The 23977-nt window shown below is 41.2% G+C and overlaps 1 protein-coding gene across 3 annotated transcripts in view; it reads right to left on the reverse strand.

Annotated features, from left to right (window-relative positions):
• CEP89 (centrosomal protein 89) overlaps positions 1–23977 on the reverse strand; it is a 131710-nt gene that overhangs the window by 92883 nt on the left and 14850 nt on the right. For all 3 annotated transcript variants that reach the window (XM_048870771.2, XM_048870770.2, XM_048870772.2), the window contains 5 exons: positions 23419–23524; positions 20029–20057; positions 7504–7558; positions 3939–4157; positions 2383–2525 (listed from right to left, as the gene is read on the reverse strand). In XM_048870771.2, the coding sequence (XP_048726728.2) occupies positions 2383–2525; positions 3939–4157; positions 7504–7558; positions 20029–20057; positions 23419–23524 (552 nt within the window). The remainder of the gene's footprint in view (positions 1–2382; positions 2526–3938; positions 4158–7503; positions 7559–20028; positions 20058–23418; positions 23525–23977) is intronic.

The following is a 23977-nucleotide window of genomic DNA, read 5'->3' on the forward strand; positions in this document are numbered from 1 at the left end:
ATAAGGACATAGAACTGTAAGGTACCTCCTGGATCCTTGAGTCCAGTCTCCTGCTATTGCAGGCAACCCCATTGTATCATCCCATTCATAAACCTCTTCAGGCTGCATCCTGACAGTAATATTCTTCCCCTTTGACAGATGGGGAATTGAGGCACAGAGAAACTAGGTGACTTGCCTATGTTCAGAGAGGAAGTCTGTGGTGGAGCAGGGAAATGATCCCAGGCTTCCCGAGTCCCTGGCTAGTACTCTAACTGCTGAGAAGGATAAATGTGAAACTTCTCTTTGTTCAGTACCCCATGTTAGCACTTGGCTGGTGTGATTTACAAAAAATAGTTGTAATTTACTTATTATTTATAAGTCTTTCCATAGTGCTCAGCACCATATCAAAGGTTCTCAAAAGGCTTTATGATTTGACCTATTATCTAATTTAACCATGTCAATGTCTTTCACTTTTCTAAGTATCTAAACAATAAGTGGAATTAAAATGTTTGCCTGGTTATATTGTGTACTGCTTAAAGTGGTAATATATTATTGTATTTATAGACTTACAGAAAAACATTGTGAATCATGACAACTACCATCACAGCTAGTATTAGTTTTCATTCCTGTACTAGTCTCAGTATAGGCCACATGTTGAACAACCATTTAAAAAAAATACACATTTTTCAGAAGCTTCATATTTAAAGCTTATGTTTCCACTTTCATCTATTCCTCCTTTCAAAAGCATTGAATTCAGACCACAAATACCAAAAAACCTCTAAGGATTTTGCCACCAGCTATAAGTTATGCACCTTAAGATTTATTAAAACTTAAAAACATAGTGCATTCTAGTCATATCCTTAGCATGAACAATAAAAAACAAAAAAAAAACCCTCAGTTGAAAAATAGTAAGAAGGATGGAAGTATCTCTGGAGAGCTAAAATGTAGGATTTACTGTCAAGAAGAATTAGCAGGTAACAAGGTTGTTCTGCTGCAAAATGGCCTTTACCTCTTCTGTAAACAGCTTAGTGAATAGATGTCTGAATCATAGTTCAATGAGTTTTGCAGCATTTGCAAAAGATGGATAGCTATGATTAGTTGATAAAGGAGAAGTAGCTGAACAAGAAATGCCAGTAAGCATATAATTTACTGTTTCCTTAAATTAGGTATGTTGAACAGCAGAATAGCTAACAATGTCGAGTCGTTAAATTGGATAATATTTTTTAAATGCCAACATTTTTTTCAGCCAAAAATACTTCTTGTATCAGCATTTACTTTGTAAATCAGGTTTATGCAACTACTCAGATCTTACATTCATTATATGTTTCAAAAGAAAGAATAGATAACATTTGACCTGGAATTTAGAAGTGAATCTCTACTCATCCAATCCATCCTTTCTACAGGTGGTGCAATAAAGTGGGCAGGTGGTAGTGCCAAAGTAACATCTTACTTGCAGAGAGCTAGGTCTTAAGAGGGAGGAAGGGAGCAAAATCCTCCTAAGTCTCAGAGGCGATCTTGAGCTCTCTAATGCCTGAAGGTCTGGGAGGAGAAGGGAAGAGAGGCATAGTGTTTGGTTTGGTTTTATACTGTCTGTCTGGAGTTTACAAATTATTAAGATGGATGAAAGAAACAGTGTTTGAATTGAAGCCTAGAAATAAACTAGAAATAAAAGAAAAAACATGTTTTGCTTAGTCTTGGCTTCCTGTGAAATTTCTCTCCAGCTGCTCAGGCTCTGGCCTTGCCAAAAATTCAACAGATTTTTTTAAATCTGTTCTTCCTGCAGTAGGTAACTTGGTGACACTCATCATTACTAATTAAGCCCCCCCTATCCTGCAATCTGATCTGTGCAGGCAGATCCTTACACCTGTGCTGAGTCCAAATGAAGCCAGTAAAGCACTACACAAGGGGCTGCTGGCATGGATCTGATGGCAGTATTGGGGCCAAATGTCTGACATCAATTGGTCTACTTATATGTTTAAGGAGTATTCACACAAGGTTTTGTGGGATCAGGCTTTCAGTAACTGATTTATACACTTCCTACATTACAGATTGGAGATACTAAAAATAAAAATGCATTGTTCCCCTTTTTCCATGAATTGTACAATGTATTGGGGAAAGTAATCCCCGGTACCTAAGTGATGGCTGCATACTATACAGTTTCTGAAATGATACAACAAATGAAGTAGATATATAATACACTATTTCTGATTACAGTAATGTCAGATAAATGTCCTATCGTCACATCATCTCTTATTTTTCTAGAAACAACTTAAAACATGAAATATACATTGATATATCAGCTAGCTGCCTAGATACTAAAGCAATCTATAGGCATGCAGATCTTTAAAATCTACCAAAACCCCCAAACATTTCTTTACAAGCACCAGTAACCAGGAATATTACCTCATCTTGGGACAACGGTCTGAATTTGGTTTGATAGCGACTCAATTCCACATTCAAACGATGGACAGTCATTTTCAAACCATCATTTTCATCTACTAGTTCCTGGGCTTGTTGTCTCAATGAAAGCAATTCTGCAACTTCCTCTACATTTAAAAAAAAAAAAAAAAGCAAATCACAACAGTCTGACAAACACATGACACCTGCACATTAACTTAGCTGTCAAAATTTCTTAATCAGGAATGGAGACATTACAGGATAAATAACTTCTATTGACACATTACGAAACCACACAAAAATTATTAAACTCTGAGTTAGAAAAAACAAACGGACGATCCATTTCATGTGTTCTGTGGAGTAATAACTAGTTAGTTAAGGGTCACATAAAAACATTATAAATTAAGTTATTTAAACTGTTTGATATTAAAACTATTATATGTATGAATATTAAACTATTATTGCATGATAAATGTGTGTTTTGACTTCTGCATTCTATGTAAACATTTCCAAACGATATTTCTGTATCTTGTATGCTAAGATGACATGGATGTTGAACAAAAAGATATACAGTGCCTGTTTCAAAAAATAGTGGAGGATGGCTTCATTAGTTTCAAGTAATGGAAGTGAATGCCTTCTCTTACCCAAAAGGAGACTTTATTTCAGTGGAGTCCTATGCTCCAAAAAGACTACAAAGAAAATGAAAACATGCTGTTTTTCTACTGATGGAGAACTTCTTTTGTACCACACACTGCAAAATCAGTATTAAAATTTCAATAGATTGTGTTTAAGAAACATGCAAAGCACTGCAGAAGAGTCGAATCTTGCTCCCATCCCACTAAATTGGAATTTTACTCCTGATTGCAATGAGAGTAAAATTGGGCCAAAGTGCTGAATAACCAATACCTGGACTGTCAAGGTGCTGATATGATTTATTTAATTTAAAGTTACAAGGGAGAGGGACTGCTAGTGGAACTAAATTGTAATAGACTTAATTTTACTTAGCAAAATATTCTGTTGACCTTTTCCTTCAATGGCCAAAGGCCTGCAAACAGATATAAAGCACTAATACAGCTTTCAATTATCGCAGATTCTCCTTTAGCTCAAGTAGTAGAGCTACCATATTGCTTTGGGATGCAAAGATTCTCAACTGTAATGAATTTCTCACACACTTAAAAACAAAAAAAAACCCCACCATTCAGTGGGGTAAAAAGGTGCAAGGGACTCAAAAAAGACTTTCTTAATGTCTTCTGATGCACTGCTAAGGGACTTCCAAGGTGCCACTCCAGCATTAAAGTTCTTGTGGGACTCTGAGACATCAAATTCACCTGCAGCTTTATTAGACTAATTATGACTAAGACTTATTTAGCACTCCATAAGCTATTTAAAGAACAGAGCTGATTATGTTGTTACCCTTGGAGAATTTCTGTCTGGATATCTATTTAGATCACCCCCTTGTGGAGATTCAGTTACTAAGGGGATAGGTTTCAAGTGAGTTAGAAAATAAAGCAAGATATAGTTCTCCTTAAATAAAGAAAAGGTACTCTAAAGTTGTATCCTACCTTCCTTATGTGAACTCTCTACACCTTTTCTAAGTTTTTTATTTTCTTTTTCCAGTGTCTTAAGTTTTAACTGTAGTTCCTTTATTTGTTGTTTTAGTTCCTCAAGTTGTAGGGCTATAGTCTGATTTGCATTGATTAGACACCAATTTTCTTGTTTTAATTCTTGGAACTTCTCTTTAGGTGTATCCATCCGTCCTTGTCTTGCCCGAACAAATACATCTACAGATGACAGAGAAAACATGTTATAGAACACAGTATTCACATGGTATTCAGACTTTTCTACATTATTAGCTCCAAGACAGGGGAAAAGAATATCAATCTTTTCACAAATTACTAGCATTATATTACTGAAAAATAAGTATCTACAGATGGTAGAATAAGAGTACACAAATCCAGGTTAAATTATTTTAAGAAAAGGCTCTGTAGGACACAAATCAAATCATTGCACTGATGGGCCTGTGGGGCAAAGAAGAAGAAAAAACTATGGAGTGGGGAAGGGAGTTGCATAAAAGGACCATCACCTCTGCTCCAGTGCTTCCAGTTACCATTGACCCCACTGAAGATCTCCCTCCCACAGAGAGCAGCAAGAGTAGTACAAGGCTTCCCTTCCCTCCACCCCTTGCTGGGGTAAGCAGGCCAAACCTGCTGCACTCTTCTCCTCCTGCCACACACAGAGTCTTCTGTTGGGATGGTGTTGGAGGCTCTCTCCCCTGTCCCGGCAAACAGTTGGTCTTTGAGTTAACACATTCTTGGAAAGCATGAGGTCGTTCACACCTTGCAGAGCTACAGTTTCAGGCTGTCTGCAGAATCAGGCAGACATCACTGCATGAGTTATACTTTGATCATGTTTTCAAACTTTTCTTTGTATCTTTGTAGAAAACTTGCTTTTTTTAAAATGAAAGTTGAGATTCTATCCTCATCAATGGACTCTAGGAGTTGGAGCCCTAGCTATAAGAGGCTGTGGCCTATAGTGCCTATGCCTGAATCCAGCTCTGCTTAGGCCAATTGTAGAAGGGGGCTGCAGGAGTATATATCCACTCCAAGAGCTGCTTGGGAAACCTGGAGTTAGTTATACTTATCTATATCTGTTTATATAACAGATAGCTATAATATAGTGGTCTCCAAACTTTTTACTCAAGATCACTTTTAGAATATAAATGCAATCCAGGATCTACCCCACTCTCTCTCCCCCACCTTCACTCACTTTCATCAGGCTAGGGCAGAGGTTTGGGAGGGGGTGCGGGCTCTAGGCTGGGATCGAGGGGTTCAGAGTGTGGGAGAGGGCTCCAGGCTAAGCCTGGGGAAGAGGGTTGGGGTGCGGGGGGGGGGGGTGAGGTGTGCAAGCTCTGGGAGGGAGTTTAGGTGCAGGAGGGGGCCTCAGGCTGAGGCAGAGTGTTGGGGTGCAGGAGGGGGTATGGGGTGCTGGCTCTGGGAGGCAGTTTGGGTGCACAAGGATGCTCCAGGCTGGAGCACAGTGTTGGGGTGCAGGAGGAGGTACATGGTGCTGGCTCTGGGAAGGGGTCAGGGCTGGGGTACAGGAGGGGGTTCAGGGTGCAGAAGGGAGTATGGGGTGCTAGCTCCAGGAGGAGGCTCAGGGCTGGGGGTTGGGGTGCAGACTCCCACCACGTGGCACTTACCTCGAGCAGCTCCTAGTCGGCAGTGCAATGGGGCTAAGGCAGGCTCCCTGCCTGCCCCAGCCCCACACCACTCTCGGAAGTAGGCAATGTGCTTCTGCGGCCCGGGGGGGGGCACGTAGCTCCGCGCGCTGCCCCTCTCTACAGGCACCACCCCCACAGCTCCCATTGGCTACAGTTCCCAGTTCCTGGCCAATGGGAGCTGTAGGGGGTGGTGCTTGCAGGCAGGAGCATCGCACAGAGACCCCTGCTCCTCCCACCCCCCCAGGGGTCACAGGGGTGTGCTGGCCACTTCTGGGAGTGGCGTGGGGCCGGGGCAGGCAGGGAGCCTGCCTTAGCAGCAGCCCCACTGCGCAGCCAGACTTTAAGTGCCCGGAGGTTGCCGTCAATTGTGAGAGTCTCCAGGATCAACCAGTCGATCGCGATCTATGGTTGGGTGACCACTGTTGTAATAAAACACAAGAGGCTTGTTTATACTACAGCCAGTTTATCTGGTATTGGGTGTGTTGGGAGTTGTTAACCTTCTCATATGGCATATGCAAGTGTGAGGGCATAGAAGCTTTTTATATAGGAAAAACCTTTCAAAGGAAACAAAAGAAAAATAATAAATTTGAACATGTGTAAATATACCATAGACATTATACACCTCCTTAGGAGATCCAGGGAGCTGTGCCTGGAATTGCTGGTTAGATGCAACAATCCATAGACTCTGCAATAGCAGAAGGCAATGCCATGTGTGGATGTACTGCATTACTGTAATTTACATCACTTCAATCACATTGGTGCAAGTACACTGGTAAAATTCTCTAGTGTACACAAAACTTAGGTGACTAGAGAGAAGGTGAAGGATAAATGTTACAGTATTGCCTTTCATTCAGATCTCCTAGAGCATGTCACAAAGATGAAGATTCCCAAGACTCATGAGGTAAATAACGATGCTTAGGTATTAGAAATTTCTTTAATTCCAAGTTCCTTTCTCCATATTTCTCTATTGGCTTTATATTCTGTTAACAGCTATTTCTGTTCCTGACCTCCCACTGGGAAGTCTGGCAAATATCATGCTTTATCCTGACACCTACGATGACTCTTTAATTTATTAGAGCGATAATGGGGGTGAGGTAACATATTTTATTGGACTAACTTCTGCTGGTGAGATAGACAAGCTTTCGAGCTACACAAAGCTTTTCTTTATGTTTGAGAAAGGTATTAAGAGTGTCACACCTAAATACAGGATCAAACGGATCGTTTAGCATAAGTAGTTAACACAGAATTTAAGACACCATTCAAGGTGAAGTGGCATGTTAACGCCTTTGGAGTCATAGGCCAAAAGGAGGGGTTACAGATTATTGTAATAAACCATAAATATAGTGTCTTTATTAATACATGATTTTTTAGTGCCTAGCAAAGTTTTGAATTCAAGCTCCTAGTCTCATCTTTTGAAAGTGTCATGCAGGTTTCCTTTGAGGATGAGGACTGATGGATCAGATATAGAGTGATCACTCTTTCAAGCTACACAGAGCTTTTCACAATTTGTCTCTCTCACCAACAGAAGTTTGTCCAAAAAGAGGTATTACGTCACCCACCTTGTCTCTCTCCTACCTGGGACCGACATGGCTACAACACTAACCTTTAATTTATTAGCAAACATGCTATGAAAAGAAATCATCTTCAGTGCCTATGATCTTTCCCTAAATTAATCATATTCAGCCAAAATTCATTCACATTATTCATATTTGGAAAATAAAAACAAATATAAATAATTCACATGAAGAAAAAGCCTGGAGTTACTGCTTTTGTATGTCACTGAGTATTCTATCTCTTGTACCTCAAATATATAACTTTTGCTTTTTGTGTAACAGCAGAAAAAATGTATTAATGTACTTTATTCTAAACCCCTCACTTTAGGGATTATGTTCAACACACAGTAGTACCTGGGGATGGTGGAGGCTTTTCGCTTAGTGGATTTTCAACTGCCAGTTTTTGCTCCTAGCAAATAAACAAAATAATGTGAGATAATTTGCTGTAACAGTCATCCTTTTCTATTTTAACAACCTCACCATCAATACAGAAATTACATTATTTACCAAACATTTAAGATCCAAGTTTTATCATTATAATTTTGTAGCCCTTAGTCTCTTTGTATGTAATGAATATTTTGTCATATTAAACCAATGACAAAAGAAACCATAAGTATAAGGGAGAAGTGTGGTCTTTTAGATAGAGACAGCCTCTGTCACTGCCTCCATTACCCCTGCTGCAAGTCAGTTTAATACCTCTGTGCATCAGTCTACCTATTTGTAAAACTAAGTATTAGCAGAAAGAACGAGGAGTACTTGTGACATCTTAGAGACTAACAAATTTATTTGAGCATAAGCTTTTGTGGGCTGAAGGCCACTTCATCAGACGTGTGTAGTGGAAAATACAGCAGGAAGATAAACAGATAGATCTATACAGAGAACATGAAAAAATGAGGGTTCCCATACCAGCTCTAATGAGACCAAACAAATAAGGTGGGCTATTATCAGCAGGAGAGAAAAAACTTCTGTAGTGATAATTAAGATGGCCCATTTCAAACAGTTGACAAGAAGGTGTGAGTAACAGTATGGGGGAAAATTAGCATGGGGAAATAATTTTTAGTTAGTGTAATGACTCATCCACTCCCAGTCTTTATTCAAGCCTGATTTAATGGTGTCCAGTTTGCAGATTAATTCCAGTTCTGCTGTTTCTCATTGGAGTCTGGTTTTGAAGGTTTTCTTGTTGAATAATTGCGACTTTTAGGTCTGTAATCGAGTGTCCAGGGAGGTTGAAGTGTTCTCTAACCGGTTTTTGAATGTTATAATTCTTGACATCTGATTTGTGTCCATTTATTCTTTTGCATAGAGACTGTCCAGTCTGGCCAATGTACATGGCAGAGAGGCATCGCTGGCACATGATGGCATATATCACATTGGTAGATGTGCAGGTGAACGAACCTCTGATAGTGTGACTGATGCGATTAGGCCCTATGATGGTGTCCCCGGAATAGATATGTGGACAGCATTGGCAACGGGCTTTGCTGCAAGGATAGGTTCCTGGGTTAGTATTTTTGTTGTGTGGTGTGTGGTTGTTGGTGAGTATTTGCTTCAGGTTGGGGGGCTGTCTGTAAGCGAGGACTGGCCTGTCCCAAGATCTATGAGAGTGAGGGATCGTCCTTCAGGATAGGTTGTAGATCCTTGATGATGCGCTGGGGAGGTTTTATTTGGGGGCTGGAGGTGAAGGCTAGTGGTGTTCTGTTACTTTCTTTGTTGGGCCTGTCCTGTAACAGGTGACTTCTGGGTACTCTTCTGGCTCTGTCAATCTGTTTCTTCACTTCGGCAGCTGGGTACTGTAGTTTTAAGAACGCTTGATAGAGATCTTGTAGGTGTTTGTCTCTGTCTGAGGGGTTGGAGCAAATGCGGTTGTATCGTAGATCTTGGCTGTAGACAATGGATCGTGTGGTGTGGTCTGGATCAAAGCTGGAGGCATGTAGGTAAGTATAGCTGTCAGTAGGTTTCCGGTATAGGGTGGTGCTTATGTGACCATTGCTTATTAGCACTGTAGTGTCCAGGAAGTGGATCTCTTGTGTAGACTGGTCCAGGCTGAGGCTGATGGTGGGATGGAAATTGTTGAAATCATGGTGGAATTCCTCAAGGGCTTTTTTTTTGAAATCTGTGAGAGTTCCCACCTCCTTCATAATACCTCACAAAGTAGTAAGCAGCCACCTGTTTCACTCATTTCTGGCCACCCACAGATCTTTCCAACTGTGTAAATTGCATTATAGTCAATTTGCTAAGGCAATCAGAAATGAAAACTGCTTCCAAACTAGGGATATTTTTCAGATGAAAAGGAAGATTAAATATGTTAAACTTTTTAATTGTTGACAGAGAATAATGGTTTCTTTACTCATCTAAATATCAGTATAATACTTAAAAGTGTATAAATGAAAGTGCAGTGTCAGGGCATACAGTTGTTGGATTTTTTGTCCTATGGCAGACAACATCTAGAGTCTTCTGGTGGCTACTATAAATAGGTTTGAGTGTACTCTGAGTGGAGAACTCCTATACAGGGAAGAGAAGGAAGCTAAAAAAATCTGAATTTGCTTCCCTTACTCAACAAAGTGCTGGTGAAGGTACAAGAGCCTCCCTAAGTCATGCTGTGATCCTGTGAAGCAAAGCAGAGTAGGGCTGGATCATGAGACTGCCTGTAGATTCTGCAGGAATAACAGTTACTTACCTTACAGTAGCTGTGTTTCTTCTGGATTTGTTGTCCATATATATTTCACTGGTGGGTGTGCATGCACCCAATGCACTTGAGTTTGGATTCTTTTGGCCAGCAGTCTTTTGGGGGCTGACCTGAGAGTCCTCATGCCTCCTATTAAGGACATAAAGAAAGGGGCAATCCCAACAGCCTCTCAGTTCCTTTGCCAATACAGAATCAAGGTGTTATCAGACTTCATACTAGCGGGGAAGAGAGATGGGTCGTGGAATATACATGGACAATACATGTTAAAGAATCACACCTACTGCAAGTAAGTAAACATTTTCTTTTCTTTCAGTGCTTGTCCTTATATATTACAGTTGGTAACTCAGAAGCAGTGACCTAGATCACTTAAGGTGAGTGCTAGGAGTCTTCCTAAATAGCAGTTGTAAGACTGCTCCACTAAAATTAGCATCAGATCCTGATACCTCCACTACAGGATAATGCTCAGTGAAGATATGTACTGCACTGCAAATAGCTGCCCTACCTATCTCCAATATGGGAGCGTTCCTCACAGGAGGGTGCTCCAGTAGTAGTGCTCACTCTATCGTGCCCCAGTAGGGTGAGCTGTTAGTCTCCTAGATGGATCTATCTTGCTAATTCATAATACAGCTAGATACAAGCAGAAACCCAGTCAGAAACTGTGTTGAAATGACCTGTCTTTTAGCCCTGTATCCATAAACTATGAATAATCTTGCGGATAGTCTCAGTGACTTAGTTCTATCTATATAGAAAGTAAGGGCTCTAAGACCATCTATGGTGAAAAGCTACACCTCACCTTTTATCTGAATGTAGTTTTAAGGGAAAAATATGTAGATGGATGACTAGATTCAAGTTACAGTCAGGAATCACTGCAGTTGATGTTTCAATGACACCCTCTCTTTATGAAAAATTGTATATGTGGTGTGACCCTATGCCCCATATTCTTCAGAGATATTCTGATATGAATATGGCATAACTAAGATGTGTTCTGTGCAAGGTTGGTCACGTGCGGTACAACTAGAAAGATTATGATTTACTGAGTATGATTATCCTATTTGTATAAAAGTATAATTTCTGTATCTGAAGTTAGGAATATGGACTATGTTTCAATTACAAAAATATCTGCACCTGGGGAATGCCCACCAGACAAAATGCAATCAGTCTGGCTGGTTAGTCAATGGGCCATTAGAGAGAACAATAGGACTTTGAAGGTGCTAATCTCCCACCTTCCTGAGAAGCTTCCTGGGATACTGCTTTGTCACTGAAGGATCATGCGATCGCCCAGGTGTCCTTGGCCCCCCCTCCCGCCTGGAGGCACTCGCAGCAGCTCTGCATACTAGGCCCAAGTGTCCTTGGCCCCCCCCGCCTGGAGGCACACACAGCAGTTATGCTGAGAATCTGCAACAATATGTTGCAGAGTCAGACTGCCTGAAACTAAGCAAGGCCACACAGGGCAGATATGGAAGAACAATGCTGAATAAAGCAGCTTTATGTATAGTTTAATAAATGATACAGAGAACCAGGGAACTAGCTGGGAACTGGATTGGCTGGCTATATGGATACTTGGGGCAGCTTGCTATTGGATAAGTATGCTGGGAAAAAGGATGTATAAAAGCCTGTGTAACTTCCTGCTCTGTGTACAGGATTTGAGATTCAAATCTCCCTGTACCTATTTGAAGCTTCAAATCAACTTTTCTGCTTCTCCACCCCGTTGTGATTATTGGGTGTAGCACACCGGGTAACGAACCAACTTCAGCTGTTGTTTAGCCTCTTGGCACTGGGTGCCGGCAACAATGTCACCTGGTACTGGATCCCATCTTGGCCCACTAGTATTTTTCCACTAATAGGTGGTGGGGACCAAACTGGGAAACAAAGGATTCCCGCCATATGTAAATTCTATTTAAGGCAGGGAAGTGAGTTAATCAGAGCTCATTCTTCACTGAATCCCTGCCCAGGATGACTGCTGAGAACATCTGAAAAACAAGGGCAGGGGGAGATGAGAGAAGAGCTGAGCCCGAGCTGGAAAAGGTGTCTGGCCTGTGAAAGAAATGCCAGTTTTCTGTGCAGCGCAAGACACTACAATCCTGGGTTTATAGGGTGTGTCCCTACCTGTGTGTGTGCTACACAAGGCTTGAGGGCCTGGCACAGCAGGACAGGATGAGGGAGCCCAGACTGGTGGAACAGGCGGGCTCACTTGGACTCCAGTACATCAGGTGGCACCCTGGAGTGGGAGGTAACCCATCACACGGGGGGTCCTGCCATGACTGCCTGTATCTCCTCTATCTTTCTGGTCAATGTTACTGCTACCAGAAAGCTGTTTTAATGGAAAGGTAAAACAGGGAACATGTTGCCAATGGGTCTACAGGTGAGCCTATTAACCCCATTAGTACAATATTTAGATCCCAAGGAGGGTGAGCCTCAATGACTAGGGGACTGTCATAAATATAAAGACAGGTTTCAGAGGAACAGCCGTGTTAGTCTGTATTCGCAAAAAGAAAAGGAGTACTTGTGGCACCTTAGAGACTAACCAATTTATTTGAGCATGAGCTTGAAGTGAGCTGTGGCTCACGAAAGCTCATGCTCAAATAAATTGGTTAGTCTCTAAGGTGCCACAAGTACTCCTTTTCTTTTTATAAATATAAAGGGAAGGGTAAACACCTTTAAATCCCTCCTGGCCAGAGGAAAAACTCTTTCACCTGTAAAGGGTTAAGAAGCTAGGATAACCTCGCTAGCACCTGACCAAAATGACCAATGAGGAGACAAGATAACTTCAAAGCTGGAGGGGGGGAGAAAAAGGTTCTCTCTGTGTGATGCTTTTGCCAGGAACAGAAAAGGAATGGAGTCTTAGAACTTAGTAAGTAATCTAGCTAGATATGCATTAGATTCTGTTTTGTTTCAATGGCTGATAAAATAAGTTGTGCTGAATGGAATGTATATTCCTGTTTTTATATCCTTTTGTAACTTAAGGTTTTGCCTAGAGGGATTCTCTATGTTTTGAATCTGATTGCCCTGTAAGGTATTTACCATCCTGATTTTACAGAGGTGATTCTTTTACTTTTTCTTCAATTAAAATTCTTCTTTTAAGAATCTGATTGCTTTTTCATTGTTAAGATCCAAGGGTTTGGGTCTGTGTTCACCTATGCAAATTGGTGAGGATTTTTATCAAGCCTTCCCCAGGAAAGGGCGTGTAGGGTTTGGGAGGATTTGGGGGGAAAAGACGTTTCCAAGCGGGCTCTTTCCCTGTTATATATTTGTTAGACGCTTGGTGGTGGCAGCAATAAAGTCCAAGGGCAAAAGGTAAAATAGTTTGTACCTGGGGGAAGTTTTAACCTAAGCTGGTAAAAATAAGCTTAGGGGGTTTTTCATGCAGGTCCCCACATCTGTACCCTAGAGTTCAGAGTGGGGAAGGAACCTTGACAGGGACATACCCACATAAAGCCTTTCAAACATCTAGCCAGCGTAGGGTGTGAAAATATGAAATACCCCTGAATTGGAGAGTGAAAAACTGCTGCTAGTGAGATGGCTGCTAGGTGATCCTCAGGGAATTCACAGACAGTCCAGAGTTCCTTAAAGAGAGAAGGTAGTCCAGTATGTTTGGTATCTGTGACAAGGATGGGGATACTGCCGTTATTGCACCTGGACAGTGAATTTCTTCCATTTAGCTGCATAAGCACACCTCGTTGAGTCTTCTGTTATGGATTAGGATACTTTGTACTTCAGATGAACTGTATCTTTCCACAGAGATCAGCCAGACAGCATCCATACTGTGAGGTACAGAGTAGGTAGAATGGGATGGAAGATTTGACTGCATCTCTGCAATATTATGTCTGCCTGAAGAGGCAACCGTATCAGAATTTGGATGGGGAGATTGTTTAGGTCCCAGTACCAGAATTGTCAGCCATGCTGGAGCTACCATGATCATTTTGGCTGAGTCCTGCCTAGGCTTTCTGAGAACCCTCAGGATTAATGGAACGGGAGGATAAGTGTACATCAGACCTGTGAAAGATATGGCAATTTCTTGAAAGACCTTATTGTATTAAGTTTGTTTTATTGTGGGACAGGATTGTACGTAACCTCTTTAAGGGGGAAAATGTGAAGAGATGTGGAACCTGGGAGTTCAAAAGACTATACTGAAAACGTACCACACAGGTATGAACTTTTGGGACAATTATGTGGATTTCCTAAGGAATCCCTAGGGAAAAGTTAATGCAAATTCCCCAACCATGATTATGCAAAAACCCAGCCTTTTGTAACTACGCCCTGAAGAGAACACCATTGTCTGGTGATTACCTAATATAAAAGGCCAAGATCAAAGACCTGAGCTACATAGAGAAACGGCCGATCAGGCCAGTTGTTGTTCTGGTTCTAAGACAGATGAACCTGTAACCCTGGGAAAACCTAGCTGTCGGTTTTGAAGGACTGGCACCTACCAGAACTTGAGGTTGGGATGACCTCAGGTAAGCTTTTTAGGTTGTTTTACTGTTTTCAACATATTTTCTCTGTAATGCATTTACCTTAAGAATAAATGTGCTTGCTTAGAAGGAGCTGTATGGTAACTTACAACTGCAGGCAATATAATGGTCATAGCTTCCTCAGAGAGAAAGCAAAGCACAGGTGCTGGCTTTTTAGGCAGTCTGCTTGCTCGGGCTATCACATTGTAAGGCATGGATCTGTGCAGCCTTAACACTCCTGGTCAGGAAGGAGTGAGACACAAGTCTCTGCCCATGAGAGCCAATGCCTAAAATGCGTGCCCTTGGTGGATCACAAGGGGGAATATCGGTACAGTTGCCCTGAAACTGTGACAAAGTCCAGGGGCCATGTTATCACGAATGCATCAGATAGGAATCCCTAATTATTTCCTCTCTGGAGGAGAGCTTTTTATGTTTCTTGTTTTCTTTGTTGGCAAAGAGGTATATGGTGTGATAACCCCACTTTAGAAATGTCTTGGATTATGTTGTTACTGACCTCTTGTGATCACTTGAAAATTGTGTGCTGAGGTGATCTGTCATTATGTTCTGTAATCCTGACAAATGTACTGCTATGGTGGATACAAAAGTTCTATAGATATACAGCTGCCTTACATAGGGGAATGAATCTTGCTCCCCTTTGCTTGTTATATAAAACATGGAATGTCCATCATGATTTGAATTATCAGTCCTTTCAGAAGCAGGAAGAAAGCTGTGCATGCCCAATAAATGGCTTTTAGCTCAAAGACATTTATGTGGAGTCATGTTTCCCCAGAAGTCCAAGTATACTGTGTTTGAAGATTGCCCAAATGGGTTTCTTATCCTAGTGTGGAGACATCTATCACTAACATCTTTTGGGAGGGCTCCAGCACCCTTGGTCTGGAACTGAATGGAACAGCCAAGATTTCCAGAACTCAGTAGGCTTTAATGACAGTGTTCCACACCCCACAATGAAACAAGTAACTCCCGTATGGAGGGGATATAATTGGAAGATCAAAAAGAATTTGTATACCACTCCCAAACAAGAAGTCAAATCTGCTGCCTGGATCATGAGAGAGACTAATAAGCAGATATTGTGGTGGATCCAGATTACTTCCTTCTCAGAAATTTTTGACACTTTCTAGGTGCCTATATCGGGAGTAAATGCTGTGGCTGAGGATTGATGTACTTTTGCAAGTCCTTCAGTGTAAGGCCTCAACTGTTTTAGCACTGAAGAGTGCTAAATGCAAGAGCCTCAATTGCTACTTGAAATTCTTTGAGGATCTCTTCGTAACACTTGAGATCGCCCTCTGAAGCACAAAGCAGTGCTTGGAGGCATATGCATGTTGCAAGCTGACCTTCAGTGAAGAGCAACTTAAAATCTTCCTTATTGTCTTGACGAAGGCTTTTGGCAAATTTAACCATTGAATCCCACTTCAGTTAATCATATTTAACCAAAAGGTCTTGGTACTTGGTGATTCTCATTTGGAGGCATGATGTGAAGTAATTTTTCCATCAGAATAAATTGTTTTGGGGGGCTTTCCTTGTCTTTTGGTGTTATTTCAACGTGATCTCTCATTTGATGCAGTAACCACTATTGAACCTGGTGTGGGATATGCCCAAAATCCTAGGAAGAAACCTGGTAGTGATGGTCTGCTCTCATCAATATTGGTACCAGAGAGACAGCTGTCTGCTAGAGCAATTTAGCTGGCTCTGAAAGTCCCTAACTGATGGGTATTGCAAGATGTCCAGGTACCGAGGTGTGCAAGATGAGCAGAAGCTTGTGTGATTTTTTTTTTCCTGAACTACCTCAACTGGAAGCTCCAGCATGTTAGCCATTCTGATTAACAAGTCTTGGAACATCTTGTCATCTGTTGAGGCTATACTCATTGACAAAGATAACTCAACAAGTACAGCCTCATCCAGGAATGATGGGGACATATGAGCTGGTGAAAGATGGTCCTCTGACTAAGACTCTCTTCATCTGAACCATTAGCCTGTTCAGTTGATGCAGGAACAGACTGAGCTGGCTGTAAAGCCGCCTTGTGCAGTGGAGAAAGGGAACTAGTCCTGATTTGAGAAGCAGACACTGGTCTTCTAGCATAGTGAATCCTTCACAGAGCCCAATAAGTCCAAGGCTATTGATAGGCAGTAAGGGCTACGGCCAAGGGCAATGATACCAGCATGTACTTTGAGCCTCTTTGAGCTTCAATGCCTAGAGTAATAAAATTCATCCCATCATTCCCTCTCAGGTGTAAATTGCCCTGAATATCTGGATCTTAGGGAACAAACCAGAGAAGACTCTCTAATGCCCTCAGTACCTGAGGAGAATGAATAGTCCTCCCTATGAGGAGAGGCTGTATCAGCTGGTGTGCTGAAAGCACTTTCAGATGATGCTCTGGTCAGTACCATTGATGTCCTCATTTCTCATACTGGAGCAGCAGTCGATGCCAAAGGAGGAAGCTTCAGCACTGCAACAGTGGGGATCCCAGTACCAAAACGACCAGTAAGTCTTTTGAGGCTATATATAATTTTGGTACCAAATCTGTTGCACCAAACATGAAGACAGGTGAGTAGATGGCGTCAGTACCAGAGACATGGTACCAGGGGCCTCAGTACCTGGAGGATGATACTGGACAATGTAAGTGGTATCAAGGGAGCTGGTCTTGAGGCACGGTGACTCGTGCCTTACCAGGGGCCAGAGCAACCCTTCTGGGGCTTTGTGCTACCTTTTCCCCTGAGGTTCAAGAGGATTTATGGCTCCCTGAGGAAGGACCTGGTGAAGAAGAGCAAGATCTATTTTTTGTGTGGTCTTGGTACTCCTTTCTCCTCTGAACCCTTGAGATTTTACCAGACAAGGAGAATGGCTTTTTAGAAGCATTTACTTTGACTTCACAAATTAAGGACACAATGGGAGTACTTTTAAATGACGAGTGCTCAGAAGCTGCTGCCTATCGGGAAGAGGTCGCAAGTGGCCAGGCCTAGTGGTTGGAATCCAAATGCCACAGCCCAAGGTCAAAGTAGAGTCAGAGCCAGGAATCGGAGCTGGAGGTCAGAACCAAAGTCCAGAGTTCAAATGCCAGAGCCAAGAGTTGAGACAGAACTAGGGCTGAGGGTCAGAACCAGATTAGCTGGAGTCAGGGAAGGCAGGAGCAGGGTGGGTTCCAAGGCAGTGACAAGACTGGAACAAGGCTGGGTACTGGGCAGGTGACAGTCTATACCATTAAGTTCACAACTTTTACAAGACTATGATAAATTTTGTACAAAGTATGCCTTCTGAGGCATCATTTAAAAATTCATCATCCGCTGCATGTTATTGTCCTGGTTAAACATGTGTATCAATATTGTATGTAAAGTTATAAGTTTCTACTGTATAACATTGCTATAACACATTCCAGAGTTCAAAAGGCAGGCCCAAACCAATTCTTTAAAGACAAAGACTGGCACCCCCAGACAGGTATCAACAAAGTCAAGTGGGCTATCACTTAGTTATGCAACAATTCTCTGGTGGGGGAAGGCATGAACAAGAAATTTGAATTTCCTCAGAATAATGGTTCGAACCTCACATCCACAAGGCACTGTTTGTCACCAGGACTCAGCTAGGATGTTTGTAGCACAACAAACTGAATTCTAAAGAGGGGAGAAAAATGCTTAACCTCTCTCCTCCATCTCTGCTCGTGACATCAACGACGCTCAAAGAACTGAACTTGGGGGAGGGGGAGTCCTGGCTGGGAGGCTTTTCAGCCAGTAAAGACTGTTGTAAGCTTATGGTAAGAGAAATCTTTTTGCTTTTAAATGTACTTAGCTTGTTAAGTTAGGCATTTAGCTCACATTTTATCTTTTATTTCTGTTGTAAGCAATCCTGACTTTTGTACTTCATTACTTGTAGTCACTTAAAATCTTTCTTTTCTTTCTGTACTTAATAAACGTGTTTCACTGTTTTATCAAACCAGTGTGTTCAGATTGGGAAACTCAATTTGGGATAACAGCTGGTGCATATCATTTTCTGTTGATGACATGATGGACTTTATATGAGCTTGCATTGTTCAGTAAGGTGCCGGACAACACAAGATGCACATTTCTGGTGGAAAATCTGAGACTAGAGAATCTGCTGCTCTTCTTCTGCAGTGTAATTCATGAGTGGCTAGCCAGTAACACTTAATACTGTGCAGCTGGGAGCTAGTTACACGCTGGAGGCTGTGTGTTAACTGGCCAGGGGTGGCTGTTCACCAATAAAGCAGTGTAAAATATATCCCAGGTTGGAGAACTCAGGAGATGCAGCTATTCAGCAGTCCAGATTGTACCCTGGGGAATGTCACTGCAGGTCTAGGCTGAAGTGAGGTTGGGAGCATGGCAAGGTCTAGGCTCAAGAAGTGGAGGAGCAGAGCAGGAGCAGGTCTTGGAATGAGGTAAGCAGAGGGAGGCAGAGAATCCACAGACATGTGCGTTCAACAGCCAGAGAACTGCTGCTGGCTTAAGAACCGGCTTGCTAGGTTCCTCAGTCAATCAAGCAGGAATGTCCATCAGGCAGCCTGGCTGACCTGGTAGACTGACGGAAGACACTGCTGCAGGACCTTACTCCTGACACTTCCGCAGGATGCACTGACCTTTTCAGCAGGAGCATTTTCAGATAAGATTTCCTAGCTCTTTGGGTTCTTTTAGAAAATAATTTACAGAGAGCACATCTTTTTGCAATGTGCCTCTCACCCAGACACAATCAACAAATGGTGTGCTCATCATTGAGAGGCATTTCAGCCTAATATGAAGGACAATTTTTAAAACCTGGAGATTTGTGTTCAGTCATAATGATGTACCCCGCAACAGGGCCTAACTCACAGGTAAACAAAGGAGTGAATTACTGTGTAGCACTAACGACTGATTAACTGCTAAGTACCCATATTTACTGTTTACATAACAAAGAATAGTCAGCACAGTGAATGAAGAAACTCGGACCCTGCCAGTTCTGACTTGTATAGCCAGTGGTGGTGAGAAGGGACTGAAAGGTGGCTGGGGTTGCCCCATCTTTTGCGCACTCAGCTGGAGACATGTGGACACTCAAAGCACAATCGTAACTGCCAACGAAACTGCTGGCTAAATGAATCCAATCTCAAGTGCACGGGGTGGAATATATACAGACAAGCACCCAAAGAAGAAATTATAACACTGGAGGTTTGATGGGGCACTCACTTCCTCCACTGGTAGTAAACCAATGTCCCAGCAAGGTAATTATGGGACATTGAGCCTACATTACTTTCCACAAGAGTAGGAATTGTTAAACCCAGTGTCCTGGCCAAAATATAGCTCAGGTTAGTATTAGGGATGGCCCAACTGGAACACCAAATCCCCTTAACCTTGTTGAAGCTTGGAACAGATTCTGAACTTTACCACTTACATGCGTCTCTTGTTTTTATATGCTACCTCCCTAAATTCCCCTTGCATTTTCACTTATTTCTTCCTCAGTGCTTGTCTGAATCTGTTATGTAGTGTTTCTGCATCCTGCATTGCTGTTGTGCTCCACCTCAACAGTGGTTGCATTTCACTAAAGGGTGAATGATCCCTATATAGAGACCGTCCATATAATGTGCTTTGGGATCTTTCAAAATAAATGATTATCACAATTAACCTGTAGGTCAATTGTAAAAGGCTCCCTGGTGACAACAAAATAATTCTCATCAGAGCAATTCTTAATCATCAATCACGGATGACACTTTTTTTCAAAATGCATTGTAATCAATACCTTCACCAAACTCTTACCTTTACATTCAAAACAGGAGGTTCATCTTCTGTTAAGGAAAAAAAAAAGATGGTCTTTGAATCAATTCAAAACAAAAATCTTTACAAGTCCATAAATCATAAGACTATAGGGAAATGCAAACCTACTGCAGGCCACATTAAGCAAATATTCCCAAATGAGTGCACAGATTAGATAATTTAACTCCTCTGCCATTATAATCCAGACATTTTATTATAATATCAACATTATAATATTATAATATCAACTGACAATAATATGGCTAGCTCAAGAAAGTGCTGTTAGTCCCTTCTCTTCCTAAGTACTTAAATTCCCCCTAAAAAACTTATTTTATAAGATGCTAAATGGGAACATTGAACAAAAAGATATCAAATGAAAACAGAGCATGTTTGGTATATACAAGTTAAAACTGCTTCAGTTTCAAATGTAGGGAAGATTTTACCTCTGATTCCTGCATATAACTTCTATGGGAATCCCTTATGTATGATAGGGAGAATGTACAAATAATACTACTGTAAACACAAACTCCAGTATTAGACATATATCTTCCAACATCTATTTTATAACTAGAAATACATTTTCTTGTAAGAAATGCAGATACAAAGAAACTCTTGACATTAATGTTTGCTCAATCATAGAGCAGCAGTGGAATACAAACTACTGCAAAATACATTTTGTGTGTTATCAGTCCTGACCTCCAAACGAATACTCCTTTGACTCTGCTCCCACAGAAAAACATACAAACTTACACCAAAATCTTATTTTTTCTGCACGAGGAGCAAGAGAAAATTAAACTCTGGTGGCTCTTTCCTGTTACTGCTGAACACACATGACTCCTATTGACTTCCGTGGGACTGAGCACACATGCAACAGCAATACAACAAAGCCCTGGGATCCACTGGAGACTGCAAGTCCTACAAGTCACAAGGACCTGATTGATTAAATGAAATGTGTGAAAAAGTTACTGATATTAACATGCCTACAACTTTAGGGTGAATTCTTGATTCTTTAAAGCCAATGGTAATACATTGACTTCAAGGGGGCCAGGATTTCACCCATCATGTACAACCTTGTCCAGGAGACCCTGGACAACAGAAAAATTCAGAAGCAAATGTTTCAGATTTGAACAGTTCACAAAAAGACATCCACCTGCTTCAATATAGCATTCTGATTTAGTATTAGAGCAGTCATGGCTTAATGAATCCTGATGTCCACAGCAGTTGATATTCTAAGTAGGGTTATTACTGAGAAACAGGTTTCTTGCCAATTGGGTGACTGGCTCAGCTCTTTCTAAAGAGCTGATTAGACTGCTGTTGTAGGAATACAGATTTCTCAATATCAGTAAATAAAATAAGGAGTCACATAACCTAAACAGTCACTGAAATAGTAGGCTTTAAAACTGAAAGCTCTTCAGTGGGCAGAAAAATGTTAATGATAGGAGAAATAAAGAAGACAGTAAAGTAATAAAGGCTTTACTGAAGTCTTTGGGGATGGCTATTTAGTAGGGCTGCATAAAAGGACTGACACATAATAGGTAGTTTCAGATCATACAAATTTGTATGAAGGCAAAGTTTTGGATAAAGATCCTGGCCTTACTGAAGACAAAGAACAGCCATACTGGTCAGATCAGTCCATCTAGGCCAGAATCCTACCTCTGATCACTGCCAGATGCTTCAGAGGGAATGAACACAATGGGGCAATTTTGAATGATTCATCCCCTGACATCCAGGACCAGCTTCTGGCAGTTGGAGGTTTAGGGACACCCAGAGCATGGAGTTGCGTCCCTGACAATCTTTGCTAATAGCCATTGATGGACCTATCTTCCATGAACTTGTCTAATTCTTTTTTGAACCCAGTTATAGTTTTGGCCTTCAGAACATCCCATGGCAATGAGTTCCACAGGTTGACTGTGCATTGTTTGAAGAAGTACTTCCTTATGTTTTTTTTTTAACTTGCTACCTATCAATTTCCTCAGGTGACCCCTAATTCTTGTGATAGTTGAAGTGGTAAATAACACATCCCTATTCACTTTCTCCACACCATTCATGATTTTATAGACCTCTATCATATCCCTGCTTAGTCATCTATTTTGTAAAATGAACAGTCCCAATCCTCAAAGCTGTTCCATACCTCTAATCATTTTTGTTGTACTTCTCTCACTTTTTCTAATTCTAATGTATCTTTTTTGAGATGAGGTGACCAGAATTGCACACAGTGTTCAAGGTGTTGGTATACCATGGATTTATATAGTGACATTATATTTTCTATCTTATTATCGAGCCCTTTCCTAATGGCTCCTAACATTGTTAGCTTTTTAGACTGCTGCTGCACATTGAGCAGATGTTTTCAGAGAACTATCCAAGATTTCTTTCTTGAGTCGTAATAACTAATTTAGACCCCATCATTCTGTATGTATAGTTAGGATTATTTATTTACTTGCATTTATCAACACTGAATTTCATCTGCCATTTTGTCACCCAGTTTAGCGAGACCCCTTTGTAACTTCGCAGTCAGTTTTGGACTTAACTATTGTGAATAATTTTGTATTGTCCTTAAATTTTGCCACCTCACTGTTCACCTCTTTTTCCAGATCATTTATGAATAGACTGAACAGCACAAGTACCAGTATAGATCCTTGGGGGACCCCACTATTTACCTCTCTCCATTGTGAAAACTGACCATTTAGTCCTACCCTTTGTTTCCTATCGTTTTACCAGTTTCTGAGCCATGAGAGGACCTTCCCTCTTATCACATGACTGCTAAGTTTGTTTCAGAGCCTTTCATGAGGGACCTTGTCTGTAAGACTTTCTGAATGTCCAAGTGTACTATATTGACTGGATCACCCTTGTCCATCTTTACTGACTGGCCAAAGAATTCTAATATATTGGTGAGGCATGATTTCCCTTTACAAAAGAGCTACTGACTCTTCTCAAACACACTGTGTTTATCACTGTGTCTGATAAATTTATTCTTTACTGTAGTCTAAACAATTTGCATGTTATGGAAGTTAGGCCTGTAATTGCCAGGATCACCTCTGGGGACCACTGTTTCCCCTAAGCTGTGCGCGTGTGCACATAGATCTTAAACCCCGCACACACAGAGAAACACCGTGCACTCCAGCTTTGGCTTTTTTTTTTTTTTGCTTCGATGGCGGCACTCCGTCTTTTTTTTTTCCTTTGGCGGTGGCACAGATGAAATTTTTTGCGCACACGGCCTGTTAAAAATTAGAGGGAACATTGCTGGGGACATTTTTAAAATAGGCGTTACAATAGCTATCCTCCCATCATCTGGTACTGAGGCTGATTTAAGCAACAGATTGCATACCATAGTTAGTAGTTACCCTGGAAGGTTAAAAAGTAGAAAAAAATCACTTTAAAAGTATGTTTGTTTACCTTCCACTTGTATATTTGACTGGTCTACTAAAATCGGAAACGTAGCTTCATGGGAAGAAATTTCATTCTCATCAACATCAACACTAGGAGATACTGGAAGCTGTCCCTGGATGAAAATATCACAGAGAAGTAACCATATTAACATCCTAAAAACAGACCATGAACATTTGCAAGCATGCAAGCGCATGTGACACATTTATAGCATTAACGCTCACACCAGTCCTTAGAATGATTGTTGCACAGAAATCTCTTAATATAATACTTAAATCACAATCACTTAGGTCACAACAAGGTAATAGTCCCTCTATTTTGCTCAGTTAATAAGTCTGTAAAAGCACCTTATCTTTCACTTATTACATACAGTATCTAAACTCACTGTTTATACATAAAACATATATACAATATATCTCAACCTGTTCAATAAAATTACTGTGTGCATATTTAGGGAATCAAGAATATAATATACCTTAAGATTGTATTGTCTGAGCTGTTTTACCTGTCAACTACAGACCAGCACTCCGTACACTTCTCTCTTCCCTTTCACTGACTACCCTCTCTC

Source organism: Caretta caretta, chromosome 12 (genome assembly GCF_965140235.1).
Source record: "Caretta caretta isolate rCarCar2 chromosome 12, rCarCar1.hap1, whole genome shotgun sequence".
NCBI lineage: Eukaryota > Metazoa > Chordata > Testudines > Cheloniidae > Caretta > Caretta caretta.